General features: G+C 43.4%; 1 protein-coding gene across 1 annotated transcript; it reads left to right on the top strand.

The window, feature by feature from the left end:
• Window positions 1-597: 597 nt before the first annotated feature.
• Window positions 598-13,076, top strand: Grxcr2 (glutaredoxin and cysteine rich domain containing 2). Its single transcript, XM_036205154.1, has 3 exons — window positions 598-994; window positions 6,935-7,162; window positions 12,558-13,076. Exons 1-3 carry the CDS (start codon window positions 662-664, stop codon window positions 12,738-12,740), a joined length of 744 nt encoding a protein of 247 aa, XP_036061047.1. The 5' UTR covers window positions 598-661; the 3' UTR covers window positions 12,741-13,076.
• Window positions 13,077-14,903: the final 1,827 nt, after the last annotated feature.

Raw genomic sequence — 14,903 nt, 5'->3', positions numbered from 1 at the left:
GTGAGAAGAGGGTGTCAGAACTCCCGGAACTGGAGTTACAAATGGTTGTCAGTCACTCTATGGGTGCTGGGAACCAAACTCGGGTTCTCTGGAAGAGCAGCGAATGCTCTTAACTACTGAGTCAGTTCCTCAGCTTCTGGATCCTTTGATTCTTCCTTTTCTAAGAAGAAACCCCAAGAAACTTCTTTGTATTCTGAGCCTGATAAGACCCTGAAAAACTGGGGGCCAGGCCTGGCTTTAGAGTCACATGGACAGGTACTTGAACCTCCTCACTAGATTATAGTTGTTTTGGTAATGATAACAAGGTGATTGCTAATTGATCAGGGTCTAATCTTTACAGAGTTGGTAACTTGATCATTGTAATAAATGTATTCACCCCCAGAATAAGAAAAGCCTGAGCTTGAGTGAAGTTAGGGGTACGCTTGAGACCAGGAAGAAGACTCATTCTGTCCTCTGTTCCATCCACTCCACACAGCCACGATCACCTGCCTTTTCAGGAGGTCTATCAATATTTAATGTGTGGGTGTCAGTTGCTGTAACTGAGCATTCTCCAGAAACAACTTGAATTAATCATATGCACGAGGAGAGCAAATAAAATGCCCCGAGCCTTGTTCTGCTGGCGACTGGGAAGCCTGGAGACCGCAGCCAGAACTTTCTGCTGATGGAGGACCCCGAAAAGAAACTGAATCAGAAGAGCGACAAACCCAGAAAAGTACGATTTAAAATCTCCTCTTCCTACAGCGGCCGAGTGTTGAAGCAGGTGTTCGAGGATGGGCAGGAATTAGAGTCACCCAAAGAGGAATACCCTCACAGTTTTCTCCAGGAGGCCCTTGAACCAATGGATGGGGTTTATGGGTCAGGGGAAGCCCCCAAGCCCCGGCTGTACTCCCCTAAGCTGACTGCTCAGAGGATCAGCGTGTTCAGGGATGGCAGTGCCTACGCTCTGGCGGGGAGCCAGCCTCTGTTCAATAACTACAAGGCGAATGACCATAAGGTTGGTATTGTGTGAGGTTACGGGCTCATAGGGCAGGCTCCTTGAAATATGTCTAGCAAAATGCCCAAGTGCTTCTTCAGGTACGCATCTCGCTCAAGTTCAGCTACCGGCCAGAGCTGTAGGTTCATCAAATGGGGAGCTGTTATTAGAATAATATTTTTCGGACAAAAAATAACACGCAGGTTGACTACTATTGGAAAGTGTGCCGAGCATAAGCAACGTTCAAATTCCATCCAGGGTAACACACTGTAATTGGGTCTTTGGCTGAGTTTCCTCCGTGTGTAAATTAAATAGAGGTGCCGTGGTTTTCAGGTTGCCAGCCTGTCGTTTTAGAGAATTATGCAGCAGTAGGTCATTTCGTTTCCTGAAAGAATTGAATATTTGAAGGTACCCATTTTGCTCCAGCCAATTACTCTGCTGTATTTTATGTGTGTCTTGTTTTTTTCCTTCTTCTCCTTATCACCTTCGTACTGCCTGTTTTTTAAAACTGTCGGTCTATTTATTTAGTTTTGCCTTCTCGGTGCTCATTAATACGAGCGCTGGGTAGCTGGAATCGTGGGAAGAAATGGCGAGAAGCAAATCAAACAGGGGAAGTGTTTCTTGGGGAAGAAATTTGAACTAATAGTTCAATGACGCAAGCTCCTCCTGTGGGTTTCCTTAGCATCTCTCTCAGGGATAACCAGAAGCTCCTGCAGGATTCTATTTTAAGCTAAAACAAAACAGGAAATACTCAATGATTTCTAGAATCTTAGGAGATGGCTTTGTGCTCATGGCCCTGGAAGTATGAATGCTGTTTCTCTTAAAGAGTACATACAATTATGTAATATATCTAAGTTATTAATGGTAACTATGCCATGATATGTCCTCATCTTGGAAGTGTTTTTTTAGATAATTATTTTAAATCATTTTTATTGTTCGTTTCCTAAGAAAATAGGTATTGCAGGTACATGTTTTGGACTTGTTGATAATGGCAAAAGGATAATTGTAATATCCACAGTTATCAAAACTAACACCAGGTTCATTTTTGTATGAGAAGTTGAGAATGAAAATCCCTTGTGTTAGTGGAATGTTTTATGTGTTACAAAGTGTTGTCATGGATTGTCTTCTTCTATGACCATCATGTTCTCTATTTACTGCATTCTCAAAGGGAAAAAGGCAAGGTATGATCGTTTCTATATTGTGAAGGAGTAAAATTATGTGCCAAGTTGATTAAAGATCACACATCATTATAGAGAATCTAAGGTGTTGAGTCAGAGTAGGAATCTGGATCCCCTGGTTTTCCATACTTCAATCTCTATGGCATGTTCCTTTTTAACAAACAAGTTCATTGCATAGTAATAATGATGATGATGTTGGCGATAGTTGTTATTTATTTCTGTCACAAGTATTTAGCTATGCTTTGTACTTACAATAGTCCTTTGTAACAGTATCTTATTTGGAAGTTGAGATTTAATAAAGGCATAGTTCATACAATTCATGATAATTTGTAACTCACATGCCAACTTCAGCAATGTAGGAATGATTTGACATAGATTTACAAAGCCAGATTAGAACACAAATATTCCAGAGGACATGTTGGATTCCTACTTGGTCTCATTATGCCTTACCTTCTTTGTTGTTCTACCAATGGCCACATCCCCCTGTCATCAAGCTCTGAGTGTGACAGGGACAATGATGGACCTGTGCAGCCCACCTACTGAAACAGTTCAGGATGGTATTCCTGAACAACAAGGAAACAGAAGCTGGGGCTTCATGACTTGCCAACAGCAGATGGAGCAGTAAATTAACTCCTCATAAATGCTGCCTATGGTAGCGTGATGGGTTGCAGTTAAGTGCAGTGATTCACTTAAGCATTTGGAACTCAGATATCTGTCCACCACTATTCACAGGAATTCACAGTCAATTAAAGGTGGAAACAACTTATATGTTCATCAGTTGATGAATGGCTACGCAAGAAGTGGTATAAACACATAATGGAATATTACAACACCTTAGGAAATGTTGATTGCTTCAACATGGAGGAAGCATGAATACATTAGGCTAAATGAAATAAGCCATGTACACTCAGGCAAACCTGTACCATTGCGGCTACATAATGTACTTATGGCACACGTTAGTGGAGACAAAAAGTAGATGGTGGTTGTCAGGCTGGGGGTAGAGAAGATGTTGCTGGTTATGGATTCAGCACTTTAGTTTGGGGAGATAAAGGTCTGAAGATAAATGTGGTACAACAATGTGAACACCAGGGAACTCTACACTTATAAATGGTTAAAATAGAAAACTGTATGTTATGGGTTATTTTACTCTAATTGTAATAATAAAAACAAATCATGGGCTCTGGTGTCTGTCAAAGTCCAGTACTACCCACTTCCTATGTAAATTCAGACAAACTCACTTTGTTGAACCCCAGTGTCATGATCTTGGCCTGGGAATAATAGCAATACCTTCTTAGGAGGGCCATTAAGATGATTAAAATAGATTAATTCCTGCGAAGTGCCTGGCACTCTATATATGTTTAGCAAATGGTTCCTACCATCATAGTGATGAATAAGTTCTTAAGGAAATGTTGAGTCTACCTTGTATCTTATGTGATGGGTAGCAAAGGTGATGCTAGATAATAAAAATACATTAAGGAATAAAAACTCACTGAAATGTATAGGGTTCATAAAATTGTGGACAGGGAAAGAAAGGGAGGTAACATTTACTGAACACTCAATTTATATGTATTAAATGATCTCGTAGTTAAAATGTTTCAATGAGAAATAAAATTTCAAATTGGGAAAACAGACATTTACAGGGTTTAAAGGTTAAAATAACCTGTCCATCTAACATAGTCATCAAATAACATTTGAATAAAATTAGAATTGAGTTTCCCTGACTTCAAAGCCCATTAAATTTCTAGTATCTAACAGGACTTCTCTGCATTCATTAGTGTCTGGATAACTGTTTCTAGGCATGTGGCTACAGAAACCAGCATAGTTACAGATACTCTCCCATGTAAACTGCCATTCTAGACTATATGCAAAAAGCTAAAAGGTTCTTGACTCCATCTGGCCCTCTGTACTAACTTCAGTTACACCCAGAGAATTTGCTTAGACACAGGGGAAATCTGGCTGGCAAGAGGACTGAAATTAAACACATTCAGAATGATTGGGGCCCTTCATCTTCGGAGTAAAAAGTATTTGCTGTCTTAGATGTTGACCGGTTTAGGGTCAGGGAGTCGAAGCAGGTGATCATCCATTCTTTGAGCACATTGAGAGTTTAGTCTTCAAGAGAAGAAACTGAAAGAAAAGAGCCCTAGATGTGAGGAAACTTCCTGGTAACTGAACCTTTTGGCTGTTACAGGAAGTAGAAATAGAACCTTCCAAAAGTACCACCACCCTTATCTCCCCGATGCCAGAAACTGATAGTCCAGAGTGTGAAATGGGAATCCAGTGTGCATAAAACAATAGGGAATGGAATCTGCTACAGGATCCCTTGAAGAGGGAGAAAAGAGGGCCAGACATGAAGCCTGCAGCTTAAGTAATCATTGAAAACCCCATGGCTATTTCCAGGAGTCTGAATGCTGACATCTTCCTCATATTAGAGTTTAACTGAATACTTTAAATGTGAGAGCGGTGAACTGTGGCATCATTTAAGTAGACTGGGTTTATACAGTTTTAGAGTCAGGAAAAATAACCCATGCTGGGGTGTGTGGCTATACAGCATGAGTGTGCATACATTATTGAAAAATGGTTTTTAATAACAGCAGTGATGATGCCCACACTTGCATATTATCAAAAGCTTTTTGTAAACCCCATTTTTCTGTATCTTTCATATCATTTTGCATCTCCAGAAAGTGATATCATCCTTAGGTACTAGAGTAAATATATGCAATCATGGGAATAAGGCCAGCACAGAAGCCCACAGAGAGGTCAGGAAGGGCCCTAGAGCTTGGTGTCTCACAGAAATCCACCTGCCTTTGTTTCCAGAGTTTTGGGATTAAAGGCATGCACCACCATGCCCAGCTAGCATTAACCCTTAAATTATTAAGCTTGACAATGTTGGAAGCCCCCAGTAGGGAGAATGGATAATGTGTGGCAGGACCCAGGAGTTTCAGCACATCTGTGTACTACCAGTGTGGAAGTATTTCTGCATTTAAGGAACCAGCTTGTCTGTGCAAGTGCCTACCAGCTGGATGTCAAGACACAAGCAGATGACCAAAATGGAGTGCATCAGAGTACATGACTGCCCTGTATCTTGCCACTAGTAGACATCAGATCTGGACTCCAAGGCTGTTTGTTTCCTTCCAAGATGTGTAACTGGGCAGAACTGTATGTTCCTGGTCAAGTGGTACCTGAGCATTTACTCTTCTGGTTGTCTTTCCCTCTCCTGTTCTACTTCTTTTTCCTCCTCTGCATCCTGAACTCTCTGAACCCAAGGCCTCATATAAGCTAGGCAAGCTCTCTGCCACTAAGCTACAATCTTACATCCCTGTCCTCCATCCAGCTTCTTTAGTGTACTATAGCATTTCCCTTTTCCCCCCATGAGCAAAGCATTAGGTAACACATGGTAAATCCATAGATGGAGACATTAGCTATTAACAATGATTGTTTGGAAATATATAGTCCATATTATTCGAATAACAAAACTGCATTATGACAGGGTATATTTACTGACATATCTGTTGTGATTTGATACATATGATATATATAGAGAGATGCGGGAAGAAAGGAATGCATGTGAATAGTGCAATATATGTGTTAAGAATATGGGAGTTTGAAGCCAGGCGGCGGTGAAACATGCCTTTAATTCCAGCACTCAGGAGGCAGAGCCAGGCAGATCTCTGTGAGTTCAAAGCCAGCCTGGTCTACAGAGAAAGATCCAGGACAGGCACCAAGACTTCACAGACAAACCCTGTCTCGAAAAACCAAAAAAGAAAAGAAAAGAAAAGAATATGGGAGTAGGCATGGTGGTACATGCCTTTTATCCCAGCACTTGCAAGCTGACACAAGTGGATCTTTATGAGTTTGAGACCAGACTGGTTTGCACACTGAGTGTCAGGCACCACGGCTACGTAGTGAGACCCCATCTAAAGAAAGAAGGAAGGAACGAGGGAACGGAAGAAAGGAAACAAGAAATATGGGCTTTAGAGACTGGAGAGTTGGCTCAGTGGTTAAAAGTACTTGCTGCTCATGCAGTGGCACCAAATTCAGTTCCCAGCACCCACATGGTGCTCATAACTCCAGTTCTAGGGGGTCCAAATGTCCTCACTGACCTCTGTAGGCAACAAGTGTGTACGAGGTGCACATACATATGCATGTAAGCAAAACACTCATACACATAAAGTAAAAAGAATGAATCTAAAATTAAAAAAAGAGATTAGGTTTGAATCCCAGTCACAGTTTCCAAGTCACTCTGTCACCTTAGTGAGGTACTTGACCCCACTGAGACTTACTCCTCACTTGTAGAGTGTGGCTATCATAGCATTTACTTCACATGGATGTTTGGTAGAGAAGTGATATCAGTAAAATGCTTAGTATGATGTCTGGAACACAAATAGTGTTCAGTAAGTGGTATGAGCTAGTGTTATTTATGCATAGTCAAATGGAGAAATATTTGTATAAGGCTAAAGAGTCCCATTGCATGTGCCCAGCTCTGCACTGGCTGTCCTGGGGTGTCTTGGCTGTTCTGGTGGGACCAGAAGCTCTGGATTCTGACCTCTACAGTCCTGCCCTCCAAGTAGTCCAAACTTCCTTGGTTCCTATCCTCAGCAAGAAGGAAAGTGACTCTTCTTACTTTTAGAAAGAATAAATGAACCTTGGAAGGAAGCCTTGGGTGGGATGAGTCACAGGTCAGATGAGTACAAAGCCCTTCTCTCCTGTTTCTTGGACAGAGCATTGGGCAGGTTCTGCAATCCTGAGTTTGGTGACTGCTGATGCTCATTCTCTGTTTCTCTAGCCTCCACCTATTATAGACTTTGGGAAGATAATCATCTATACAAACAACTTGAAAATCATCCGAACCCCGATGGACAAAAAGGACTTCATGAGGAAAATCCTCCAGAAGGAAGAGGTTGCTGAGGAAGAGGCTCTGATGAGCACAGGAGAAAATGATGGAGACAGGGAGCAAAATGACAGTCCCCTGCTGGAGACCGAAGGCACATTTCTCCATAATCAGCACACACAGGTGTGTCAGCGCCACTGATCCCCCCAGGCTGGCCTGCAGCAATAGCCTGCAGATTGCTCTGCTTCTGCAATACCTCCCTAAACAGTTCTGAAGAACAACACTTACAATATTTGTTGAAGTGTTGAGGGGGTTTTAAAGTCTATTGGCTTGTAATGGCATAGTCTTAATATAAATTCACATTTATATTATATCATATATTGTTATAGTCATCATTATAAATTCCTATTTTAAATATTTGTAATTTTTTGGATGACTTCTTTTCATATCTGATTAGAAATCTGTTGTTTTGATGAACTTATGAACACTGGGTTTCAGAGATAGAAAAAAAACAGCTCTGTTCTATTTTATTTGTTTATTTTTCTGAGAAAGGATCTAGAGCTCAAGCTGGTCTCAGACTCCCAACATAGCTAAGAATAATCTTGTCCTTGACCCTTTACATCTACCTCCAGAGTGCTGGGATTACAGATATGTGTGCCACTGCACTACGTTCATATGATGCTGGGCATTGAACCCAGGGCTTCCGGCATGCTAAGCAAGCACTCCACCAACTGACCTACATTCCCATCCCCAGCTCTGTCTTTTCTGATGCTTGCAATATACTGAATCTTTGCAATATGCTGAAAATGAATAGTCGAGCCATAAGTTGCTGTCAGCACTCCAGGGTTCCTTGGATGCAAACTTTGTTTCTGTGGGACTCACTCTAATGTCCCATGAGTTGGACTGGAAAGTGGAAGAAGGGCTTTGGGGACCTGAGTGATGTCCCTGCTCTGGGAGGACTGAGGTCAAGAGAATAGAAAAGTCATGGTCAGTTTTGAGTGATGACCTTAGGCCAAGGCACCAGGTCTCTCTGCTCTCATTTATCTACCTTACATGGTTTCCTAACTCTCCACATTGCTTTTAAAATCTATCTTCTCTGGTCCTCTCCTACTCCATCCCCTCCACCAGAAAGAACATAAACCTCTTGGACTTCAGGAAGAGGTTCCTGAAGTTTGGTTCATGTCCACACTTTGAGCTGACTTCACACCCAATGCTTTTGAAAGGAGGATCTCTGTTTCTGTCACTCCCTTCCCAGCCCTTCTGCCCCTCAGAGCTTTCAATGGTGTTTGTTCTATCACGTGGGCTAAAACCAAATCTCTTCATGTGTTTTAGAAAGCCCCGGGTTGTCTGGCCAGTGCTGGCCTCTCTGGTTTTATCTGGCACACATTTCTTGTGCCCTTGCTCCCTGTCCTCCCTCCACTGCCCATCTGTCCATCCCTCATAGGTTCTTTCCACTCTCTTGCCAGAGGCAGATCCCCTCTTCACAACACCACAGGTCTTGCATCCTATGGCCTTTAGTTCCTGATATCTTGATGGCTCCCATGAGGATAACATACTCAGAATGAACCCGTCAGAATTTGTACGCCTCTTCACAGTTGCAACTTTACTTTCATTTTTGTGATTATGTGGTTAAGGTTTGCTCATACCTACCAGGATTTGATCTCCACAAAGGCAGAAACTGTATTCAGGTCGGATGCAACATTGCAGTTCTCATGTTTTTGTTTGTTTGTTTGTTTGTTTTTTAAAAAAGGCTGTCATATAACTGATGCTCAGTCAATATTGTGTGTGGAAAACATAATGGGATTTGGAACCAGGCATTAGCTGGAAAGAAATACTCTACGATTGCTCTTCTTGTCTTTTGCAAGAAGTATGTAGAACCTAGCATGCCAGGGGATGACAACCTGAACATTGTGAACATCACCTTTCTTCTTTATACATCTTTAATTCCATTGTTTCACCTATTGTGTTATAACTTGGGGGGACTCCTCCCCTCCACACACATAGAAGAGAGTAAGAAATGGGAAGGTGCAGGTCACCCCATAGCCCTGAAAGAAAAGCAATGGCAGGCTCCATGTGACAATTACCTTTCAATTCAACTTGGAGGAATCCAGATCTTCTTTTTCTGTAGTGCTGTAAACGAGGGCACAGTTGTGTGGCAGAAGGTTGCCAGGCAAGGTTACGCTTCCCTTGTCTGTCCTTTAAACTCTGTTTTAAATTACTATTTGTTTGTTCAATCCCTGGTGTAATAAATGCCCAGACAAGTTTTATTCTGAAAGAGAGGGTCAAAGAACATCAAGGAGACCCTTCTGGCTAAGAGACACTTTGCTCTGCTATATGCAAACGGGGAGAGAGAGCACGATGAAACTGTAGAGCAAGGCAGAAAGCCGGGCCACCTTGAACCTCTGTGGACTCTAAAAGCAAAGGAGAAGAATAATGGAGTCGAGCCTCAGCAAAATGTGCAGGGGGAGGATTCTGGCTCTGTGCTCCGTGAGAATGTAACTGTAAACCTCTGGGTACTTTAATGCTTCATGCAGCGATCTCATCTTTGAGATCCTAAGATAAGATAATAATAACAGCAATTGCTACTGATTGCTGAAGGCCCATGAGAGCCAGCTACTATTCTCAGTGTTTATTCATCCAATAGTTCATTTCATCCTTGTGAAGATCTCTTGGAGCGTGTCTTACTCTGCACCTGGGCAAACTGAGGCCCAGAGAGGTCAATAACTCGCCAGAGGTCACTAGAGTAGAGACGGCAGTCAAATTAGGTCCATGTACCAAGGTCATGATCACAGCCACTTTGCTCTGCAGACTCTGGCTTTGTGCCGGTCACTGTCTTCAGAGCTGTGCAAGCCTGCATGTCTGCAGGGAGCCCAGAAGTCTCTTTTTCTTGGTCATAGAGTGACCTACCAGAGCAGGAAGTGAATTGAGAGGCTCTGCTAGGATCTTGAGCCTAAACTGTGCTATGCAACTATGTTTTATACCTGGAGTTAAATATTGTGAGAATAATTTTAAGAAGAGGATTCCTGCACTTGGGGCCTCTCTTCTTTCTGTTGGGTTGACGTGTCCAGCCTCGATGTGATAGTTTTTGTTTTATCTTTTATTATTTTATTTTGCCATGTTTGGTTGTTATCTCTTAGAAGCCTGTTCTTTTCTGAGGAGAGACAGAAGGGAGTGGATCCAGAGGGAGAGGAGGTGGGGAACGCTGTAATCAGGATACATTGTATGAGAGAGAAAATAATCTATTGTTGTTGTTTTGTTTTTCGAGACAGGGTTTCTCTGTGTAGCCTTGGCTGTCCTGTATCTCATTCTTTAGACCAGACTGACCTGGAACTCCCAGAAATTCACCTGCTTCTGCCTCCCAAGTGCTGGGATTAAAGGCGTACACCACTCCTGCCTGACTAATAATCTGCTTTCAATAAAAGGAAAAAAGAAAAAAAAAATCAGAGGGCTTCTCACACATGGTTATGTTTATTTACTGGAAGGCGAACATGTGAAGAAATATTGTGCCAGGCACTGCTCTAAATGTGACTCTGGATGTCTGGGAAGTGAGGATGAGGCAGCTGGGAAGCTTTTTGTCATGGACTCAGGAAGGCTCAGCGGCTGAGGGGGTAGCCCTGCACGAGGCTCCTGAAAGGCGAGAGTGGGTGGGTAAGTCTGTTTAGAAGGAACTGAACAGCTGACATCTGGAACAGGTGGGAATGGGCAGCGCTGTGTAGACATGCCTCAGGACAAGAGCCTAAGGCTCTGTGAAAGAAAAGAGGTTTAGATTTAAAAAAAAAAAAAATTATTTTAGATCCGCTGAGGTTACTCTTGCTGTATCAGGAGGGCAAGTATTTGTTAAGAGGGTTTGCCAAGTTGTTTTCCCTGAGATGGTGAGGATGATAGGCAACTCAACTGGCTTGAATGGAGAAAGTGTCTCACAAGAAGGGGTAAATTTGTACTGGAGTTGGTGCACCTGGGCTAGGAACGCGGGTGTGGGAGAACCTGAGATGGGTGAGAAAGGATGTTTAGAAGCTGAACTGGACAGGCTCGTTAGTAAGTTGACCTGGCATCAGTCTGGTTTGCAGCCTGCTCCTCGGGAGATTCAGTTTATAAAGAGTGTGAAATTGCTGATTTCTGTGAGACGTCTCAGACAGATTGTCTCAAGACATAGCCGAGGGGCATTTTCTGGAGACAGGAGATTATTGGCTGATTTTTATGGGGAGCTTAGGATATGTAAGAGGACAGGAGACTGTGTTTGCACGTGCAGCCTTGCTTAATATTCCAGGACTCAGAGGGTGGGCATTACCAGTCCTGTTTTATAGGTAGAGGGACAGAGTAGGAGAGGCTGAGTGAAGGGTCCCGCTGCGCCGCCTGCATCAGACATCAGCCTCTGCATTCTAGTCTATTGACTCCACAGCCAGAGCTTTTCTTTTTTATTGATAATTTCATACACACATGTAATATGTTTTTTTTTCTCTTTTGATATAGGGTCTCACTATGTAGCTCTGGCTGACCTGGAACATGCTATGTAGAACAGGCTGGCCTTGAACTCATACATATCTGCCTGCTTTTTCCTTCCTGAGTGCTGGTGTGTTACTAGGCCTATCCATATGTAAAGTGTTTTGATCTAAACTACTCACCACTCCCCACCCCTCAACCCCTCCCCTCAACCTCCCCTCTTTACTTCACAGTCTTTCTCTCTTAAAGAAAACACTCTGAGTTGACTTAGTGCTACCTGTAAGTACACAGGTGTGGGACCATCTACCCGAACACAGGTCGCCTTTCAAGGGCCGGATCCCTGAAGAAAATTGACTCTTCTTTCCCCAGCTGCCATCAGTTTCCAGTAACTTCTCACGTAGGAATGGGACTTCACGAGCCTTTACCCTGCCATCACAGACGAGGGCTTTTAATCATCGGGCCTTCCATGGCTCTCAAAGAGAATAAAATATTAGAAGAACTCAGAGCTAATTCATTCACTCACCCTGCCTGCCAATTGCAGAAAACATCCCTCCTTGAACACCTGGTAGTGGACAGTCAGAAGGAGGGGTTATGTGGACTGTCTGAGGAGCATGGAGTCCGGTGCTCAGTTCCAAAGCATCAAAACCTGCCTCCTCTTCTTCCAGGCCATGTGTCTGACACTGCCAGGGAGCTTCATCCTATGGCATTTTCCTACCACACTCGGGTGATGGTATGCACTGGATGGGACACAGGAAAGCCTTGGGAAGGAAGCGTCTGGTTCCTTTGAGCACCTGCTGAGGTTTGTTACACAGGCTGGTCATTCTGTCTGGCAGGGAGAAAAGTCACATCTTCCCTTTATGGAGCTGGTATCAGTTGGGAACAAGGGTAATCAAGAGCAGAGAGTTGAAGAAGGCCAGATGTGGTGGCAGAAGATGTTGTGCCCATGATGTTCATCTGAGAAGTCCTCTCTGATGAAATTGCCGTTCTGTAGCCTGGCCATTTCCCACATTAGCATTGATGGGAAACATTTTCTCCAATTCTGCTCCCGTCTTTGCCAAGACCTAGCACTGTTTTGATCTCTGTGAAAACTGTAGGCTTGAGCCACTGGTCTAACTGGAGCCTGGCTTGTCTCTTGCAGGATGGGTTGGTCCCTGAGGACAACTGTCTCCACTGCCAGGGGTCCGGCATTGCCACCTGTTCTCTGTGCCATGGCAGCAAGTTCTCAATGCTGGCTAACAGGTTCAAGGAGTCCTATCGAGCCCTCAGGTGCCCTGCCTGCAACGAGAATGGCCTGCAGCCTTGCCGAATTTGCAGCCCGTAGTCTGTAGCCCTGGTTTTCACATCTGCTACATTGTACTCTCACATGCTACTCCTAATAAATCATCCCTCTTCCTCCTACTTCTCTCAGAAAGGGAGCTACTGCAGCTGCAGTCGCCCCTACCACTGGCAAATCTCAAATCATTTGATGGCATTTTGTGGAGCCGGTAACATCTCTACATGGGTCTAAGTAACAGGGGCACTTTTGAATTAGAATCTGCTTTGGAACTGGATCTAAAATTATCCTTCCAGGAACACGTGCATGCCTCTCACTTGACTTAGCTCAGTCTTCCCCCTGCACCAGTGAACAAATAAATAAATGTACCCTTCAGGCAGCAGGTTGAAGTCATTTTCCGGGCTGGGAGTTATTTTGCAAAATGATGTGGTGAGCAAGGAATCAAGAAGTGGATTTCCAATGAACCAGATTCTTGTTGCTCATAATGCATCTGAAATTGTCATTGGTCAAATTGAGTTTCTAATGAAGCAGAAGAGGGGAGGTACAGCCAACCCTGGTGGTCCTGGTCCTAGCAGGCTTCTGCCAGCAAAATAGCATGCTCATCCCAGAGAACTGTGAGCTGAGGAGGCCCTCTTTCTGTAGCTGCTCCTATGTGGCCAAGTGCTCTGGCACTGGCTAGGCAGGCAGGGAGCTGCACTCCCACTCAGGTGCGGACGATACATGATATTTCTGTGTGCCTCTGCCTGGTGAGGTTATAAGCCTCGCCAAACCTATTTGTGATAAATTTGGTGCTCAAGCACATATTTGTGATAAGAAATCTGTGAGCTCCTTAGTAAATTACTCAACACACAGGTCTATTTCAGGACTACGATCTAGCCAGCGTCTCTTTGGAACGGACAGCAGGTGTTCCATGCTGATCTAAGGAAACTCTTAAGAGGGCTGATCGTTAGACGTTGTGTTTCTACCACCCACACATGCGCATGTGAAGGACTCTTTCCTCTTAAAGACGGTTATTAAGTTTTAAAACCACACTTGTTGATGAACTTTTGTAGCTTGCACACCCACTCTCCACGCTCAGAGAGAATGACACCAAAATCCGTTATCTAGCGAGACTGGCTGCTTATCTCTGATTAATAGTTCTGACTTCGTAGCTTAGTGAGTGATTCTTCAAGGTTTGTTATTCTCTTGGATTCTGTTAAATCCACAGTGGGTTACACGTAGGCGATATGAATACTAATAAAAAGACGCAGACGCCCTTGGAAGCCACGATGCTCTTGTCTGCTTCCTGTTGCCCATGTGAGTCCTTTGTGTCTGGTGCCACTGTTTCCTGCCTCCCTGCGTGTCTCTTACAGCTGTTCACCTCTCTGCCTTTCCCCGCCCCCTCCCTTGTGTGCACGTGTACACACACACACACACACACACACACACACACACACACGCAGCAGTGCTGTAGGTGCTTGAGGCCTCAGGTAACCCAAAGATACCAGGCCTTTGGCATCTTGTGGGTCTTACAGTTTAAGGGGAGACAGACAGACGTGCAACAGGTAGTTCAAGTGTAGCATAGCTTTACTAGGATGGACTAATTGCAGGGTGGGATTAATGCCTTTAGAGTAAAAGGAGGGTACATTGTTCGCCTTAGTGGGTTGTTCTTTCTTTTGGTGCTGAGGATTGAATCCAAGGTCTAGCACATGCTAAGCATGTATTTTACCTCTGAGTTATCTTTAGCTACTTCCTTGGTAGATTTAGGGAGGCTGCACAGAGAAGAAGATGTGAGAAGTGTTGGCTTGTCTTTATTACACATACCACACACAGACACACACACACACACACAGACACACACACACAGAGACACACACGACTGTCATTCCCTCACCTGTCCTGCATGCTCTTAAGGGTGGCTAGCTTTTTAAATAATCACACACTAAATATGTCTATTAATGGCCACACTAATTATGTTATTCAGTAGGTAGGTATTTATTATTGTGATGGAAACACAACATCTGACCTCCTCATAAGGCATTAAATATATAAAACCTTACTTCTGGGTCACTATAAACTTCTGAAATCATGAGCCCAAGCCAAATTTTCTTCTTAAAAAAACAAAATACCCACTGAGCATCAAGGATATAGAAGTAGGCAAAAATACAAGATCCTAGTTTCTCTGGAGCTTATATTTTGGTAAGAGTATTAGATGCCTAAATACATATGTTT

The sequence above is a fragment of the Onychomys torridus genome, chromosome 13 (genome assembly GCF_903995425.1).
Source record: "Onychomys torridus chromosome 13, mOncTor1.1, whole genome shotgun sequence".
Lineage (NCBI taxonomy): Eukaryota > Metazoa > Chordata > Mammalia > Rodentia > Cricetidae > Onychomys > Onychomys torridus.
Note: the sequence above shows the minus strand (reverse complement) of the source record. Positions and strands in the feature narration are given on the sequence as shown.

Coding starts and splice junctions, on each gene's coding strand:
- Grxcr2 (XM_036205154.1), top strand. CDS start 662: ATGGAGGACCCCGAAAAGAAACTGAATCAGAAGAGCGACAAACCCAGA. Junction 995..6,934: donor ACAAGGCGAATGACCATAAG/GTTGGTATTGTG, acceptor CTGTTTCTCTAG/CCTCCACCTATTATAGACTT. Junction 7,163..12,557: donor TCCATAATCAGCACACACAG/GTGTGTCAGCGC, acceptor TGTCTCTTGCAG/GATGGGTTGGTCCCTGAGGA.